This window comes from Lithobates pipiens, unplaced genomic scaffold (genome assembly GCF_037356315.1).
Source record: "Lithobates pipiens isolate NorthernLeopardFrog02 unplaced genomic scaffold, aLitPip1_a1.2 Scaffold_16, whole genome shotgun sequence".
Lineage (NCBI taxonomy): Eukaryota > Metazoa > Chordata > Amphibia > Anura > Ranidae > Lithobates > Lithobates pipiens.
The window spans coordinates 164,828,820-164,845,359 of NW_027507748.1; the positions used below are offsets into that span (position 1 = coordinate 164,828,820).

At 41.4% G+C, this 16,540-nt stretch overlaps 1 protein-coding gene across 3 annotated transcripts in view; it reads left to right on the forward strand.

Moving 5' to 3' along the window:
• Positions 1-16,540, forward strand: part of SH3KBP1 (SH3 domain containing kinase binding protein 1) — a 530,573-nt gene that overhangs the window by 503,907 nt on the left and 10,126 nt on the right. For all 3 annotated transcript variants that reach the window (XM_077480738.1, XM_077480739.1, XM_077480741.1), the window contains 4 exons: positions 876-985; positions 2,470-2,598; positions 5,983-6,236; positions 13,819-13,882. In XM_077480738.1, coding sequence (XP_077336864.1) covers positions 876-985; positions 2,470-2,598; positions 5,983-6,236; positions 13,819-13,882 — 557 coding nt within the window. The remainder of the gene's footprint in view (positions 1-875; positions 986-2,469; positions 2,599-5,982; positions 6,237-13,818; positions 13,883-16,540) is intronic.

A 16,540-nucleotide genomic window follows, 5' to 3' on the forward strand; every position in this document is an offset into this window, starting at 1 on the left:
TGGAGGGTCTATTGATTTTGGCTGCTGGGGGATCTATTGTCACTGGCGGGGATCTGATTTTGTGTGAGTGTCTATTGTTGCTGATGGGGCATATATTGTTGCTGGGGGGGTCTTATGTTGCTTGAAGGGATCTCTACTGTTGAGGGAGAGGTCTATTTTTACTGGCTGGAGGATCTATTGATGCTGTTTGCTTGGAGACCTGTTGTTGCTGCTGGGGGGGGGGGGATGTCTAATGTTGCTTGGGTGGATATTTTGTTACTGGATGTGATATTTTGCTGTGGGTGGTTCACTGTTGCTGCAGGGAAATCTACTGTTGTTGGGGTAGAGTCAATGTTGCTGGGGAGTCTATTGTTGTGTGGGGATCTTGGTTAAGTATTCTATAAAAGGGGCAGTACTGGTAGGTGGGTAGGGGGTGGAATCAAGGGATGGTAATCAGAGGTGGGTAGGGGGCAGAGACAAGGGGTGACTCAGACGGGGGGAGTTCCTGCACCTATTCTCTGAGAAAAAAAGCCCTATGTGTATATGTGTGTGTGGTGTGTGTGTGTATGTGTGTGTGTATATATATATATATATATATATATATATATATATATATAATTTACAATTTTGTGTATTTGTTAGTCTGTACATAAAATCAGAGTATTGAACAGTGTTTGTTAAAACAGCATACCAAGTAAAAACCTTTTATGTCCTTAAAGCAATATTATATATGGAAAATAGCCACAGACTTCTAGCCAAGTGAACCGACATATGGTGGCACTGCTAAATCTGGCCTGGGCTTGTAGGCATCAGTTACCTCTGGTGACGAAAGGGTTAACTGTGCTCAGCCTACATGTGTTTTGTCACTTAACTCTCATGCCGCCATTATTTTGCAGATGTCGAAGGCTTTGATTCTGTAGTGTCAGTCGGAGAGAAACTTAGTCACCCTACTGCATCAAGACCCAAGTCCAGTGGGAGGCGCCCACCATCGCAGTCTCTAACATCGGTAGGTCTAGTGTATGCAATGCAGTTCTGAGGAACGACATTCCTATTCACTTCTAAAGTATTCTTGTGAGTGTAATTCACTGAAGGAAGAGAAGATCAAGGGGCCTAGTTAACCACTTCCCGACCAGCGCACGACGATGTACGTCGACAGAATGGCACGGGCAGGCATATTGGCGTACAGGTACGTCCAATATTCGATGCCGCCCTGCCATCTGGAGCGCGCCGCCGGCGGCGCGCTCCCGCGCTGGTCGGGACCCCCGTGAGTCCGGTCGCGGGACCCGCGGACTCGATCGTCGCGGGCACCCCAGCGATCGTCTCACGGAGCGGCCGAATAGAGCAAATGCTGTGTAAACAACATTTGTCTATTCTGCCTAGCAACTAGTGACGCTGATCTCTGCTCCATGTGATTGGAGCAGAGATCAGTGTACACTAAATGAAAGCCCAACCCCCCCACAGTTAGTAACACTCCCCTAGGAACACTTAACCCCTACACTGCCACCCACTGGTTAACCCTTTCACTGCCAGTGTCATTTACACAGGAATCACTGCATTTATGTAGCAGTGATTACTGTATAAATGACAATGGTCCCAAAAATGTGTCAAAAATGTCCGATGTGTCTGCCATAATGTTGCAGTCACAATAAAAATCGCTGATCGCCGCCATTACTAGTAAAAAAAAAAAATAATAAAAAATTATTAATAAAAATGCTATAAAACTATCCCTATTTTGTAAACGCTATAACTTTTGCGCAAACCAATCAATAATCGCTTATTGCGATTTTTTTTTACCAAAAATATGTAGAAGAATACGTATCGGCCCAAACCGAGGGAAAAAAATGTTTTTTTATATATTTTTGGGGGATATTTATTATAACAAAAAGTAAAAAATAATGCGTTTTTTTCAAAATTGTCGCTCTATTTTTGTTTATAGCGCAAAAAATAAAAACCGCAGGGGTGATCAAATACCACCAAAAGAAAGCTCTATTTGTGGGAAAAAAAGGACGTCAATTTTGTTTGGGAGCCACGTCGCACGACCGCGCAATTGTCAGTTAAAGCGACGCAGTGCCGAATCGCAAAAAGTGGTCTGGTCTTTGACCAGCAAATTGGTCCGGTCTGAAAGTGGTTAAAGCTGAACTCCAGGCAGATGATGAAGAAACACTAATAAACCCAGCCATGTATTCATTAAGAATAAATGTCTTTTAATAAACAGTGTGAATACAGTATATACCAGAGTCTTTCTGCTAGACTTCAACATGGGTGTTCTAACACACAGGACAGAGATCTGAAAGAGCCTGATAGCGGGCATTGTTAGATATTTTATTTCACATATATTGAAGTTCTTTAACCACAATGTACCTTTATTGTAAACCTTTAATATTACCCCATATGGGTTGTACACGCCATCTGTTTCATGTGCGGTGATCCAAATCTCATAAGTCTTGTCTTCATTTTTTTTCTTTTTTTTTTTTTTTTTTTTTCTGGCAGTCATCTCTTTCCAGTCCAGATTTCTTTGATTCTCCTAGTCCAGAGGATGATAAGGAAGATCTTAATAACTTGGCACAAAGATCAGTAGAGCCATCCAAGAAATCTTCTCGACCTTCCACAGCATCACAGGTAAGTCAGAATGATTTGCTGCAATGCTTATGAGTTTATTGGAAATATGTTACCAGTGTAATGCTGCTTAGGGTTACATGGTGTGTTCAATATCAGCTTTTTAGATGGAATGATTAGGAAAATAATATCATAGCCTTTAGAGCAGAGAAAAGCCTGGTTTATGGGTGGGTGATACCCTAGTGTGCATGCTTTCAATGTACAAAAACCATACTGGTGACCCCACAATAGGGATAAAACTCTTTTTCACTCAAGGGAATTTAACCACTTGCCGACCAGCTGCCGTAGTTATACTGCAGCAGGACGGCTCTATTGCGCGAATCGCCGTAGGTGTACGTCGCTTCGGGCAATAGATACAGTGGGCATGCGCACGGTGCCAGAGCTGATGAGCGGTTCTGGCGGCCGAGATGGCCACCCGCGATTGCTCCACAGAGAGCCAGAATGGGGATCGGTCAATGTTAACAAACTGATAGGGGAGTACAGAGCAATCTCTCTGTACTCCCAGTCAGTCCACTGCCCCCACAGTTAGAAACACCTCCCAGGGAACACATTTACCTAGTGTTAACCCCTTCCCTGCCAGTGCCATTTATACAGTAATCAGTGCATTTGTATAGCACTGATCACTGTAGTCAGTGGTCCCAAAAAAGTGTCAAAAGTGTCCGATCTGTTCGCCGCAATGTCGCAGGCACGCTAAAAATTGTTGCTTGCCTTATTACTAGTAGAAAAAAAATAATAATAAAAATGTCATAAATCTAACCCCTATTTTATAGATTCTATAACTTTTGCACAAACCATTCTTATATGCGCTTAATTTTAATTTTTTTTACATTTTTTTTTTTGGGGGGGGGGGGGATATTTATTATAGGAAAATGTAAAAAAATTAAATAATTAAAAAAAAATATATATATATATATATATGTATATATATATATATATATTTTTTTTTTTTTTTTTAATTGGTGGTCTTTTTTTGTTTATTAGAAACCGCAGAGGTGATCATATACCACCAAAAGAAAGCTCTATTTGGGAGAAATGGACATACATTTTGTTTGGGTACAACGTCGCACGGCCACGCAATCGGCAGTTAAAGTGACGCAGTGCCATATTGAAAAAAAATGGCCAGGTCATTAAGGGGGTAAATCCTTCCAGGGCTGAAGTAGTTAAAAAGACACATGGCCATTCACTAAAATTAGAAGAGAAGCAGTTTAACCTTAACCTGCGTAGAGGGTTCTTTACTGTAAGAGCGGTAAGGATGTGGAATTCTCTTCTACAAGCAGTGGTTACAGCAGGGACCATCGATAATTAAAAAAAAAAAACTATTAGAACATACAGGGATATACAATGTAATATTAACATAAATGCACACACAGGTTGGACTGGATGGACTGGCTGGGAGTTGGGATGAATGGCAGTGCTGGGGGGAGTTCTGATCAGCCAACTTGATCAAGGTTATCTGCTGATCTGGGAACTGTATCGGGGACTTTAAATGGCAACTATAATCACAGGCAGTGTTACTGTCTCGTAGCAGTGACACCTATGCTGAAATCAGGAGAAAGGGTCTCCTCCAGCCCCTCCCACTTCACATTCCTCACCAGTCAGCTGACCTCTAGTCTCTGCCCCCCCAGCCATGCAGAATGAGTGGGCGGCTGTAAAGAGGCTGAGTGGGCGGATGCGGCCTCCAGGGACAGCCCTGCTGGGCAGCTGCAAAAAGCCTGGGAGAGCGGTGCGGCTTCAGAAACAGCCCAGGATTCGGGGACCCCTGGCAAATCATCATTCAACCCCCAGATTGAGAACCACTGCTCTAAAGCCAGCCATAAATAAAATCTTACCCTTCCCATTTCTTTAACATTTTCTAGAATCCAAAGCAGCAGCGTGTTATTAATATTTGGCTCTGTAATGACTGTGGTATTTGGTAAGAATTGAAAAGTCTTGTGAGAAAATATCTCTTCTGATGATATAGAAGCATCTGATTCAATTTGTCAGCAACCACACACAAGTAAAATCTAGCTTTTTTTGGCTACTAGTGAAAGCCATTCAGCCGGGTATTTGTAAAAAAAAAAAAAATTCTACTGCTAAAATGTTTTACTAGTGCAAACATAGACAGATAAGGCCGCGTACACACGCGGGGACTGTTCGCTCAACTTTGTCCGCTGAACAGTGTTTCGGCAGACAGTCCGCTCATGTGTGGGCTTTCAGCGGACAGTTTCAGCGGACAGTCTGCTGAACAAAGTTTTTCGGAAATTCCGAAAAACTTTCCGCTGAAACTTTGTTTCAGCGAACAGTCCCCTCGTGTGTAGGCTTGTTCGTCAAACTAAGTTCCGCGCATGCTCAGAAAGGATTTACACGCCGAAGTTTGCATTGCAGTGTATAGGACGTCGTTTTCTAGTCCCGTCGTACGTGCCGTTCACGTCATCGCGCACGGTTTCAGCGGACTGTTCGTTCGTCGTGTGTGGGCAAGTCCGTCCATGCTAATTTTGAGCGGACTGTCCGCTGAAACTGTTTGACGGACAAAGTTGAGCGAACAGTCCCCGCGTGTGTACGCGGCCTAAGTATTTGTGCCATTATTCACTTGTATTTGGAAGAAATTTTAGCTCAATTTCAGGCTGTAAGGCCTGGTTGAGGTTTACTCATATTCTGGCTGAGCTTGGGGCTGATAACTGACACATTGTTTGGGCTGATCGAGGTTAAAACTGACAACTAACAAAGCATTTCATTTTTCTTTCATGTAACCCTAATTGCCCATTTCTAATATGACAGTAATTTGAATGTCTGTCATCACCGCTACTGTGCCTAAGTAGGAGAAAGGATGGCCTTGCAACATGATCCTCAGACTGATCCTCACTCTGACACAGAGTGAAAACAAGTATATAGGAAGAAAGAAAGTTATCCCTAAGAAATAAAGAATTGTGAAAATTCATGAGTGGAGGTTCAGATTTTAGCAGTAACCCGTTGGTGTCCTTTTAAAAGTGAGCATGTGCTTTGGTCATGTAGGGCTAAACAAATTCACGCAAATATCACCTTTTCCCTCCTCACTGCTTATATTCTTTTGTTTCCCTGCTGTTATAACACACTGAAGCTCTCTGGAGGCTTCAAAATGCTTTAGTTGGAGCTTACACAGGGCTACGGTTGTCACCCCATCCACAAATGACAGTTCCCTGGCATGGCGATTGTCTGATTGGGCCGCCAGTACTGCATTGATGGAGTAACTAGGTACTAGGTGTCTGTTATCATTTCATGTGGCTGAGTAGAGATTTTAGGGTCCAAAGAGAATCCGCGTATATGTAGTGTTGGTATAGCAGAGGTTGATTTTGAATATTGGACATTCTCATTTATTTTCCCATAATAAGGCTTTCTTAGTTTCATTAGGCTGCTCTTTTTGTTTTTCAGTTGCCAGACAACAGGGCTGCATTGCCCCCAAAACCTGGAGGTTTAATTTCAAGTGTTAGCTTCTCGCATGGAGCTTCCGGTGCACCGTCAGCGTTCCACTCTGTTACCTCAAGCAGTCACAGATCAAATTCTCCATCCTTTAGTAGTTCTGACCCAAGGCACAAAGGTGAAACCAACCAGACACCACTGGAAGAGCTACAAGTACAAGTCAAAGAGCTGAGAAGCATCATCGAGACAATGAAGGACCAACAAAAGTATGCACTGCCATGTAAACACTTGGTGCTCTAATGTACTAGACATAAGTGTGCCATTTAAGTTGCAATAATAGTCCGTTTTTCTCCTTGCTTATCCATGTACTTGAGCATGTCTTTAGAATCAGTGAAGGCTTTTCAGACTAAACCCTATTTATGTATGAGGCTAGAGCTACCATTATCATGGCTGTATGCTAAGAAAGGGATATATGCAAATGCACTGTTGTACAATTGAACAAAATAAAGGTTATAGAAGAGTTCCACAACTTAAAAAAAAGTAAAAGCTTACGGGGTGAGTAGTAGCCTAAAAACAAAAAATGTTAGGGTCATTGCTGAAGAATAGGATTTGAGCTCTTCTTTACTGATTTCTTCCCTGCTTACTCAAGCCAAGGTGCAGCGTACAGCCTCTTAGACATGACTGATTGTGTGCAGCTGTACTCAAGTATGTGGCAGAACTGATGTATATTTTCTATATTTGTAGTATAGCCATTCGTGCGTGGGAGACAATATGCTGCACCTGGGCTTCCCAGGCTGGGGAAGATATTAGAATTTAAGTTGCACAGGGCAGATGCCAATGTGCAAAAGGCATTATTATGTCACGAATGCCATTAGCCTATCATTCTACATGATAGTTTGGGATTGCATACTAATATTGTGATTATTGTTATGGCAGTGGTGCTTCTTATTAGGTTTACTTACGGTAATTATTATGTATTTATTACAGCCATTTATATAAGGCCATCAATTTACCCAACACTTTATATACCATTTATTCACATCAGTCCCTGCCCTTCAAGAGCTTATAGTCTAAGGTCCCTATCTCGCATACATATGTACGCTAGGCCAGTTTAGACAGGAGCCAATCAACCTCACATGTCTTTGGAGTGTGGGGGGAATGACCGCATCATGGAGAGAACATGCAAACTGCAGATAACGTTTTGGCTGTAATTTGAACTAAAGATGCCAGTGCTGCAAGGCAGATGTGCTAACCATTGAGCAGCTGTGCTGCTCAGCCCAGAATAGACTCTCTGTCATCAGCTGTTCTTAAAGCGAACTTTGCACTAAACATACCAGGGCCGATCATTTACCCCTCTCTCCACATGATGAAACACTGCAAGCAATGGAAAAAAAAACTATAGGGCAAAAAATGTAAAAAACACTTGGCTCTCCCATGGCTTCCTCCCACGATGCCTAGGCAGCTGTGATATTGCTTCTGTCAAGATTCTCTAGAATGTCGAGAAGCCCAAATCTCACTAGAAGATGTTCTTGGGTTGTGCTGTGTCATCTTGCGAGATGTGGGCTACTTCACAGTTCCCGGGATCTAGTGGGGAGGTGTGTGACATCATCCCCCCCCCCCCCCCAAAGTGTGGAATTTGAGGGTAAGAAAAGTTTATTAACTTTTTCCCTCTTTTTTTTTTATGTATTACAGTACTTTGGCACTAAGAGAAGGCCCCTTTAAGTGGTGGTGATAGTGGGGACTTGCAGTACTCCCCAGGAATAGAGGCCAGCCCACAGATAGAATATGTAGAAGGTTATCCTGCTAGGAAAAAACGTAAAAAATAATGGTCACTTCCCATAAATAATAGAACTTTTAGAACTATAAAGCATGCCATTATTACTTTAGCATGCCAGTTATATATTTAAAGAATGACATAAGATTTCCAAATAAGCTGAGTTATCTAAATGTTCTGATTCCTATGTACACTAGATCCTTGCAACACCCACTCACACCCCTAGATGGACTACCTACATTATTCTGTTCATTAATAGCGGTGACACTCATGCTGTGTTGTCGATGTTGGCTTCTAATTGGCTGTAGTAGGCATTACAAGACAAAGGCAGGGTCACACTCCCTAGTCCAGGAAGTAAGGGAGATTTTGCTTCAATAGGCATCAATACTGCTGATAGGTGGTCCCCTGCATAGAGCGCTGAGCCAAAACTTTTACCAGGTTAACATGTAAACTAAGGCGACATCTGCTTCCATATTCATATAGAGCTATATATTCACCCAACTTGATATTAGCTTAAACTTTGTATTTAAAATAAATAACAATCTAAAATTACTGATAAGTTAATAGCGGTATAACATTCCTGGTATGCATTTGTGTATGTATGCACCCTGTAATTTACACCTAAAATTAAAGTAATTTCAAAAAAGGAAACTCTATAATAGAGCACAGGGCTCTGATCTTAACCCTGATTATTAGTTTGATAATTTTTCACTTTCCTATTGCTTACTGTGCGGTTCCAATCCATTCTCCATATAGCTTCAAAAGCTCTGATTTAATTAATCTCCCCACTTAGCGGTATTCTAATCATTGGCTGGCTTGCTATTATTAGGAGCCAGTAATTTCCCTTTTATAGATTATGGCCATGTCATCAGAGGAAAAACAAAAACTGAAACAATTATGTCCCAAAATATAAATTTATAGGAGCGAAGGAAATTAGTAAAAACCATTCAAATTCAGTTATTTGTAGGGCTCTTTAGAGCTTTTTAAAAAGAAGCAGAAAGGGCAATTAAAGGCTGGATCAATTAGAACAATAGAACTCCAACTACTACATTCTTACTATTGCATTTGTGTACAGAAACTATAAAGTGTGACAACATATTCGGCCCTGCCAGAGATTACAGTATGAAGTCCCGAAAGCACTTAATTTTCCATATTAAAGTTCATTAAACCCACAGCCAACCATTCACATGCCTGATAAAGCAACATAGATATAAGCAACTGTAGATAGAACACATAATTAACATTTTTTTTTCAAATACTTTTTTTTCTCTTATTTCAACACCATGGTCACATGATGTTCTTTCACTTGCTCTGCGTTGCCTTGTGAATTTTTTTATTCAGATTTTACTTTGATTTTTTTTTCCTTTCCACATCAACATATACAAAAAGAAAACAAAACAAGAAGAAGAAAAAATAAATAAAAAAAACACCACCACCAAAATTCCCCTTCCTCCTCCTCCTCCTCCTCCTCCTTTCCTCTTTTCACCCTCTTCCTCTCTCCTTTCCTTACTTACTCAATTGAGCCAATAAACCATTAACATTAGCAACATGTTTAGTTCATTAATATCCAGCATTCCAAAAGTATACCAGGGCAACCTATACACTATATAAAAAATAATAATAAAAAAAAAAGCCGTATCATACAGGCTAGCCTGTCCTTCAGGCACTACCTCTCTTTATTGTGAGCTTAAGCTAGAAAATCAATTTTTGCCATATTTTTTCAAACTTTCAGGACGCATTTCCTTGAACATAAATATACTTTTTAAACATTACATGTTTGTCCAGGTCCTGGATTCAGTCCTCAAGGGTAAGAGGGTTGCAGGTGACCTAGCAAGAAGCCATTAGCTTACAAGCCATAAAGAGTGGTCTTCTAATGGCCACCACCTGATTGTGTTCCAAATTGTTGGAATTTATGTACCCTAGGAGACCTAGAACAGGGCCTGGAGTTAACAACCCATAAACGGGGTTGATCACATCTATCACGTGCTGGCACATGGGGCACCTCCAAAACAAATAAATAAAAGAGCCAGGAGATTAAGCACATCTTGCACATTCAGGATTTTCCTTCATGCCTATCCTATAAAGAAGTTCTAGGGTTTGGTAGGACCTATGCAGGATAAAGTGTTGGGTGTCAACAAGACCAACAGAACAGTTTCCATTATTTTGTCCCATATGTCCCCATTTGGGACCACTTTATGAAATTGGTGGGTGGAGCAAGCAGAAAGCCTCTGATGTATCCTAACTATGCAAAAGAAAAATTTTGGGTTTAATGTCACTTTAAGGAATTAATGAGCTGCTGCATGTGTTTTTTTTTTTTTTTTTTTGCCACTTCCTGACCCAGGTCATTACAAAAACTGGTTACATGTAAAATTATTATTTTTTTTTTTTTTTACATGCACTTGCTTTTATGTGATTGACTACAGTGGTGTCTGCTCATTGCAGGCTACAATATACACTTCGGGTGGCTCAGGGTTTAATGCTGGAAAGAGTTTCATTGTCTGCCATAGATAGTATTCTATCCTGAACCCACGGAAGCATTCTTCATTTTCTGCACCAAACAGATAATTATTCCCTCTACATATATATGACTGAATTTGTTAATGCTTCAGGAGCTCTCCCAAGAGTGTAGGGCTAGCCAAAGGTTGATTTTAATATATTTTGATAGACTGGGGAAGGATTGGTACCCTTGTCAAATTTTACTGCTGTCCGGGGAACGAGAGATCTTAATTACTTACTGCCACTAAAAAGCTGGGAGAAAGGGCACTACCACCCATCCTATGAATATACAGCATATCTTTAACTTACTGTCATTATGATAGCATTTTCACCAGACAGGATGTGAAGAGAAATAATCTCCAGCAGTGCCGAAAAACAAAATTAAATCTTTTTTTTTTTAGTAGAGGCTGGAATCCCCATCAGCTTTTGACTGCTCATGAAAACAAAGAAAACTCCATTGAGATCGCTCTCTTGCTTTCTTCTCAGGAAATGTTTTATAGCGTTCAATCGTTTTTTTCTGATGAAGAAGAATTGTTGGCCCCTAAAATGCATTGGCTATAGCTCATCTTCCTGTTATCAAATTTTAATTTGTAATAAAGCATTTATGATTAAAAAGATACCAGCGCTTTTTAGAATAGATTTAGATATGCATCTAAATTTCCCTTTCCTCTGAAGCCTGTTCCGCATTCAGATCATGTTCCAGAGGCTACTGACAAGCAGTGAGGGAGTGATGCAATGCCTCCTCACTGCCTGCTTTAACCCCATTTATACCAACAAATGCACCACAACCACATGCATTACATGCAGTTGTGGGGTGTTTGCATTGTTTCCCCATTTACTTGAATGTGTAGCCATCCCCAATTGCTACAAGTTGGGTAAACTTTGGCATGGCCACAAAGCATGCAAGCACCCCATCCGCTTACTACTGCAGCTTAGGGGGGCAGTTGTTAGGTGGCAAAAATGCAGCAAGGAAGTAAAGGCACTTTAAAAAAAAAATGCAACCTGCAAGGCAAAGGCATAATAAGCTAGTATGCATAGCATACTAGCTCATTATGAATAACTTACCCGAGAACGAAGCCTCCGAAGCCGTCCTCCTCCTTTATCTTCACCGCTGCCATGTATCCCGGAGTGACTTCTGAGTCTCGCTGCTCCGGCGCTGTGATTCGCCGGAGCCGCGACTACGTCTCTCCCACGCATACGCACCGGAGCCGACACGAGCAACATATCGCTGCGGTCTGCGGTGTGCTCAGTGCGCCTGCGCGCCGCTGTCTACGGCGCATGCGCCGTATACAGCGGGGCCTGTCTTTTTGTAAATATCTCCTAAACCGTGTAGGTTTAGGAGATATTTTTTGGACCTACAGGTAAGCCTTAATCTAGGCTTACCTGTAAGTCAAAGTGGTTTGTAAGGGTTTACAACCACTTTAACTGTCTAGATGAAGACTTAAAGTGGAGTTATGCCCACTGCTGCAAAATGTAAAAGCCAGCAGCTGCACATACTGCAGCTGCTGACTTTTAATAATCAGATAATAATAATAATTTTAATAATCGGACACTTACCTGCCCTGGAGTCCAGCAATGTCGACACCGCAGCTGGTGCATGCTGCCTCCGTTGCGAGCAAGGGAACCGGTCAGTGTAGCCTTATGGCTTCACACCAGGAACCCTACTGCCCTATGTGCAAGGCTCCGCTCCTGTCTCCTACTGGCCCGGCAGCCAGAGAAGGAGGAGGGAGCCCCAGCGATGATGCAAATACCCACGGCATTGGCTCCCGGAAGTGGGGAGAGGATACCTGTGAGAGACAGGTCTGCTGTCCCCCCTACCCCCTGAAAGGGGCCAAATGTGGCAACGGACAGGGGAAGGAGTACAACGAGAGGCAATTCCACTTTTGGGTGGAACTCCGCTTTAATTATATTGTTTATCTGCTCAGGGGGACAGGGTTATTCCAGCTGCTGGCGGTTGTTGTGTGTATATGAATTGTGTTGGGAGGTATTGGGATTCACCTAAGCGCTGCATGCTAGATTCTTACTACAGTAAAGTATTTTAGACTCACGAGACAAATGTCCGGTGCCCTCGAATTCGTTTTGGCGTAGATTCCTCAATCTGTAAGATCCCTATATTTTAGAGGACCATCGCCTTGTTATAGCACTGCCAAAGCTATTTTGCCAGTTCCTACTACCACTGTCCCTTTTGAAGACGATAGCTCATAGTCAAGTGCCTCATATCTATTTTTGCTTAAGCTTTTGATTGCTGTTTGTATTGCAGATTTTGATTATCCTGTCTTGTGAAACTGTGACACTAAATGAGGGTAAATCTCTGCATGACATTTTTGTCTGAATATGCAGATAAATCTGAAAGGCATACAAAGCATATGCAGCCATTATATGGACTGCTTTTAAAGTAGAACTATAGGCAAAACTTTTTTTTTCATTTGGATAGCGCAGAGGAGAGTTATAATCCCTGTCAGTTTTCTTTTCGCCATCTGTGTCCCATTGCAGAGATTCCCCTTCACGTCCTGTCCCATTAGTCAATCAGGAAGTGAGAGGAAATCTCTGCAAATTAAGGGAATTCCTTGGGGACCCCCATTGGAAGATTTCCCCTTTATTACTTTTCTGGGGACAATTTTCTTTTACTTTCAATGATAATGATAAACAGGACAAATAGAGAGGGTGAATCTTAACAGGAGCACAAATGGCAATAAAACCTGACAAGCATTGTAATCCTTCTCCACTCTATCCAAAACAAAAAAAAGTTTTGCCTTTAGGTATACTTTAAGGGTCGGGTCACACAATCAATTGCCTATGAATCGTGCAGGAATGCGCATTCACATACAATTTAGTGCAGTGTGATTTGAATCTATTCATTTTGTGTGGGTTCAAATCACACCACATTGCACTAAGTAGTGCACTTTTGGAAACACACTACAACTGGATGGCATGGTAGTTTTGTACCATGCGATCTGGTGTAGGCAAACGCACTGCTTTTGCAACCTGCATTTGGGTTCTCATTAACAGACACCCACTGCAGATCGCAAGTGCAATGCATTTTGATCAGGGGTTTCCCACACCATGTTCTAGTGTGACCCGGGACCTCAGTTTGCTCAGGAGGTAGAGTCTTTCCTATATCTCAGGGATGTCCCCATATTACACTACATACATAGGATGAACAGTAGTTCAATGTGGCTGCACCCATTGTATATTAAAAAAACAAAAAAACATATTTCTACTGTCTTTGTTATTAAAAAGAGCGGCAACTGCATAACCTTCCATCGGGCACTACCTTTCATCATGCAGAGTAATGACATGCAATTATTATTGGTTTCTGTACTTTGCTTGTTACCTTTCCTTGATTTGATTAATGGTTGGCACAACTCACAATGTGAGTTCAAGGTCTCATATGCTGTGATTCATGTAAAGGAATTTATTTACAGCTATATTTACACTTTGTACCTGACTGGGTTTTGATTAAGTATTTAATTTCAGTACAATGTACAGTATAAATATAAGTGTCTTATGAGTAATACATTTAGCAACTTGCTTTAGTAAGTTGTATAACAGCTCAAATCATTGTGTTTATTTCTTAGAAAAGAGATAAAACAGCTGTTGTCGGAGCTGGACGAGGAAAAGAAGATCCGTCTACGATTACAGGTACAGTGTACACCAATATCAGCCTGGTTATAATAATGTATCATGGCCTTAAATTGAGCCTTTGTTGTGCCATGTATGGCAAAGCAACGGGATCATTTAAACCCCAACTCTTTACCAAACTTTTCTTTTACCGGGCCATTTTTCATTTTTCTGTGCTGTAATAATTTGACTGACAGTTACTCGGTCATGCAACACTGCACCCAAATTGATTTTATATAGTTTTCTTTAGACAAATAGAGCTTTATTTTTGTTGGTATTTAATAACCTCTGTTATTTAGAAAAAAAAAACTGTTCTTACTGTTGTAAAACCCTCAACCCCTTTTTGGAAAGTAGACATTTTTGTGTGACTATTTTTTGCAAATGAAGACACTGGTACTTAAGGGGTAAAACACAGAGCTTGTTAATGGTCTACTAGATATAGTAAATGTACTGGTCATACACAGAGTGAGGAAGAGGTGTTGAAGGGATTAAAATACAGGTCACATACAGTGTCAGCCTGGAGATGAAGGGGTTATTGTACAGATGTGCATGATAATGAAGAGGAGAGGTTAATATACAGGGTGAACAAAGGTCATCAGCACACCAATGATCCCTCAAAAAGGGTCCAAAGCTTTATTCAAATGGTCCCACGGCTGCATGTGTAGTGCATTGTGGGCCGTTCGTGCCACACGAATTTGGTGCGAGTGGTCCACAAAGTTCTGAATTTGCTGAACAGACGAACGGCCGATGTTCGAGTTGAACACTGAGCTCATCCCTACTCAGCAGTTAGCGGGCAGAACAGCAATCTGACCGCTTTTATCCAGTCTCATTTATTAGGTTTTAAATTATGAGCCTCCAATCAGTTGTTTAAAAATAACCATCAGTAGAAAAGGGGGTATATGCACCTTCCCTTTTCTGCTGTTCACCCCCTTCCCCACTGGAGTGAAGAGAAATACCCAATACTTCTGGGTATGAGGTGCATGTGACTCTTTTCCCTTCCTTCTATAGTGAATTCTACAGCCAATAACTCGTGGAAGAGTAGATGTGCAACCAAAAGGCTATGTGACATTTCTTGCGTAACCTCAAAAAAATTACCTAGGGGCATACTGTTGGTGAACAAAATTAATTCCATTTAGATTCTGCGAGAACATTTTTTGCCTATGTAGAAAAGAACATTCCCTCCGCTGTGTATCTAAAAAGCTTGGTCAGGGCAATTGAATACATTGGTGTTTGTTACAGTATGTCGCAAAGTTAGAAATAAAGTCTTTGTATTTCCTGAAGACTTAATGGAGGTTTACTGTCCTGTAGATGATGTTGTGAATGACTTGCAGTGCCTTGAAAAAGTATTCATACCCCTTGACATTTTTCACATTTTGTCATGTTACAACCAAAAACGTAAATGTATTTTATTGGGATTTTATATGCTAGACCAACACAAAGTGGCACATACTTGTGAAGTGGAAGGAAAATGATAAATGTTTTTTAAAACGTTTTACAAATAAATATGTGAAAAGTGTGGCGTGCATTTATATTCGGCCCTGCCACGTCAATACTTTGTAGAACCACCTTTCACTGCAATTACAGTTGCAAGTCTTTTTGGGTGTTTCTCAACCAGCTTTGCACATCTAGGGAGTGAAATGTTTTCCCATTCTCCTTTTGTAAAATAGCTCAAGCTCTGTCAGATTGGATAGAGAGGGTCTGTGAACAGCAATTTTTTTTATTCTGACCACAGATTTTCGATTGGATTTAGGTATGGACTTTGACTGGGCCATTCTAACACATCAATAATCTTTGATCTAAACCATTCCATTGTAGCTCTGGCTGTATGTTTAGGGTCGTTGCCCTGCTGGAAGGTGAACCTCCGCCCCTGTCTCAAGTCTTTTGCAGCCTCTAACGGGTTTTCGTCTAAGATTGCTCTGTATTTGGCTCCATACATCTTCCCATCAACTCTGACCAGCTTTCCTGTCACTGCTGAAGAAAAGCCTCCCCATAACATGATACTGCCACCACCATGTTTCATGGTGGGGATGGTGTGTTCAGGGTGATGTGTCAGTGTTGCTTTTAGGCCAAAAAGTAACATTTTGGTCTCCTCTGACCAGAGCACCTTCTTCCACATATTTGCTGTGTTCCCCACATAGCTTCTCGCAAATGGGATTTCTTATGATTTTCTTTCAACAATGGCTTTCTTCCTGTGGACAGATTCTCCAACCTGAGCTGTAGATCTCTGCAGCTCCTCCAGAGCTACCATGAACCCATTGGCTGCTTCTCTGATTAATGCTCTCATTGCCTGACCTGTCAGTTTAGGTGGACGGCCATGTCTTGGTAGGTTTGCAGTTGTGCCATACTCTTTCCATTTTCGGATGATGGATTGAACAGTGCTCCGTGAGATGTTCAAAGCTTGGGATATTTGTTGATAACCTAACCCTGCTTTAAACTTTTCCACAACTTTATCACTGACCTGTCTGGTGTGTTCCTTGGCCTTCATGATGCTGTTGGTTCACTAACGTTCTCTAACAAACCTCTGAGGGCTTCACAGAACAGCTGTATTTTTATACTGAGATGAAATTACACACAGGTGGGCTTTATTTACTAATTGGATAACTTCTGAAGGTAATTGCTTCCACTAGATTTTAGTTAGGGGTATCAGAGTAAAGGGGGCTGAATACAAATGCACGCTGC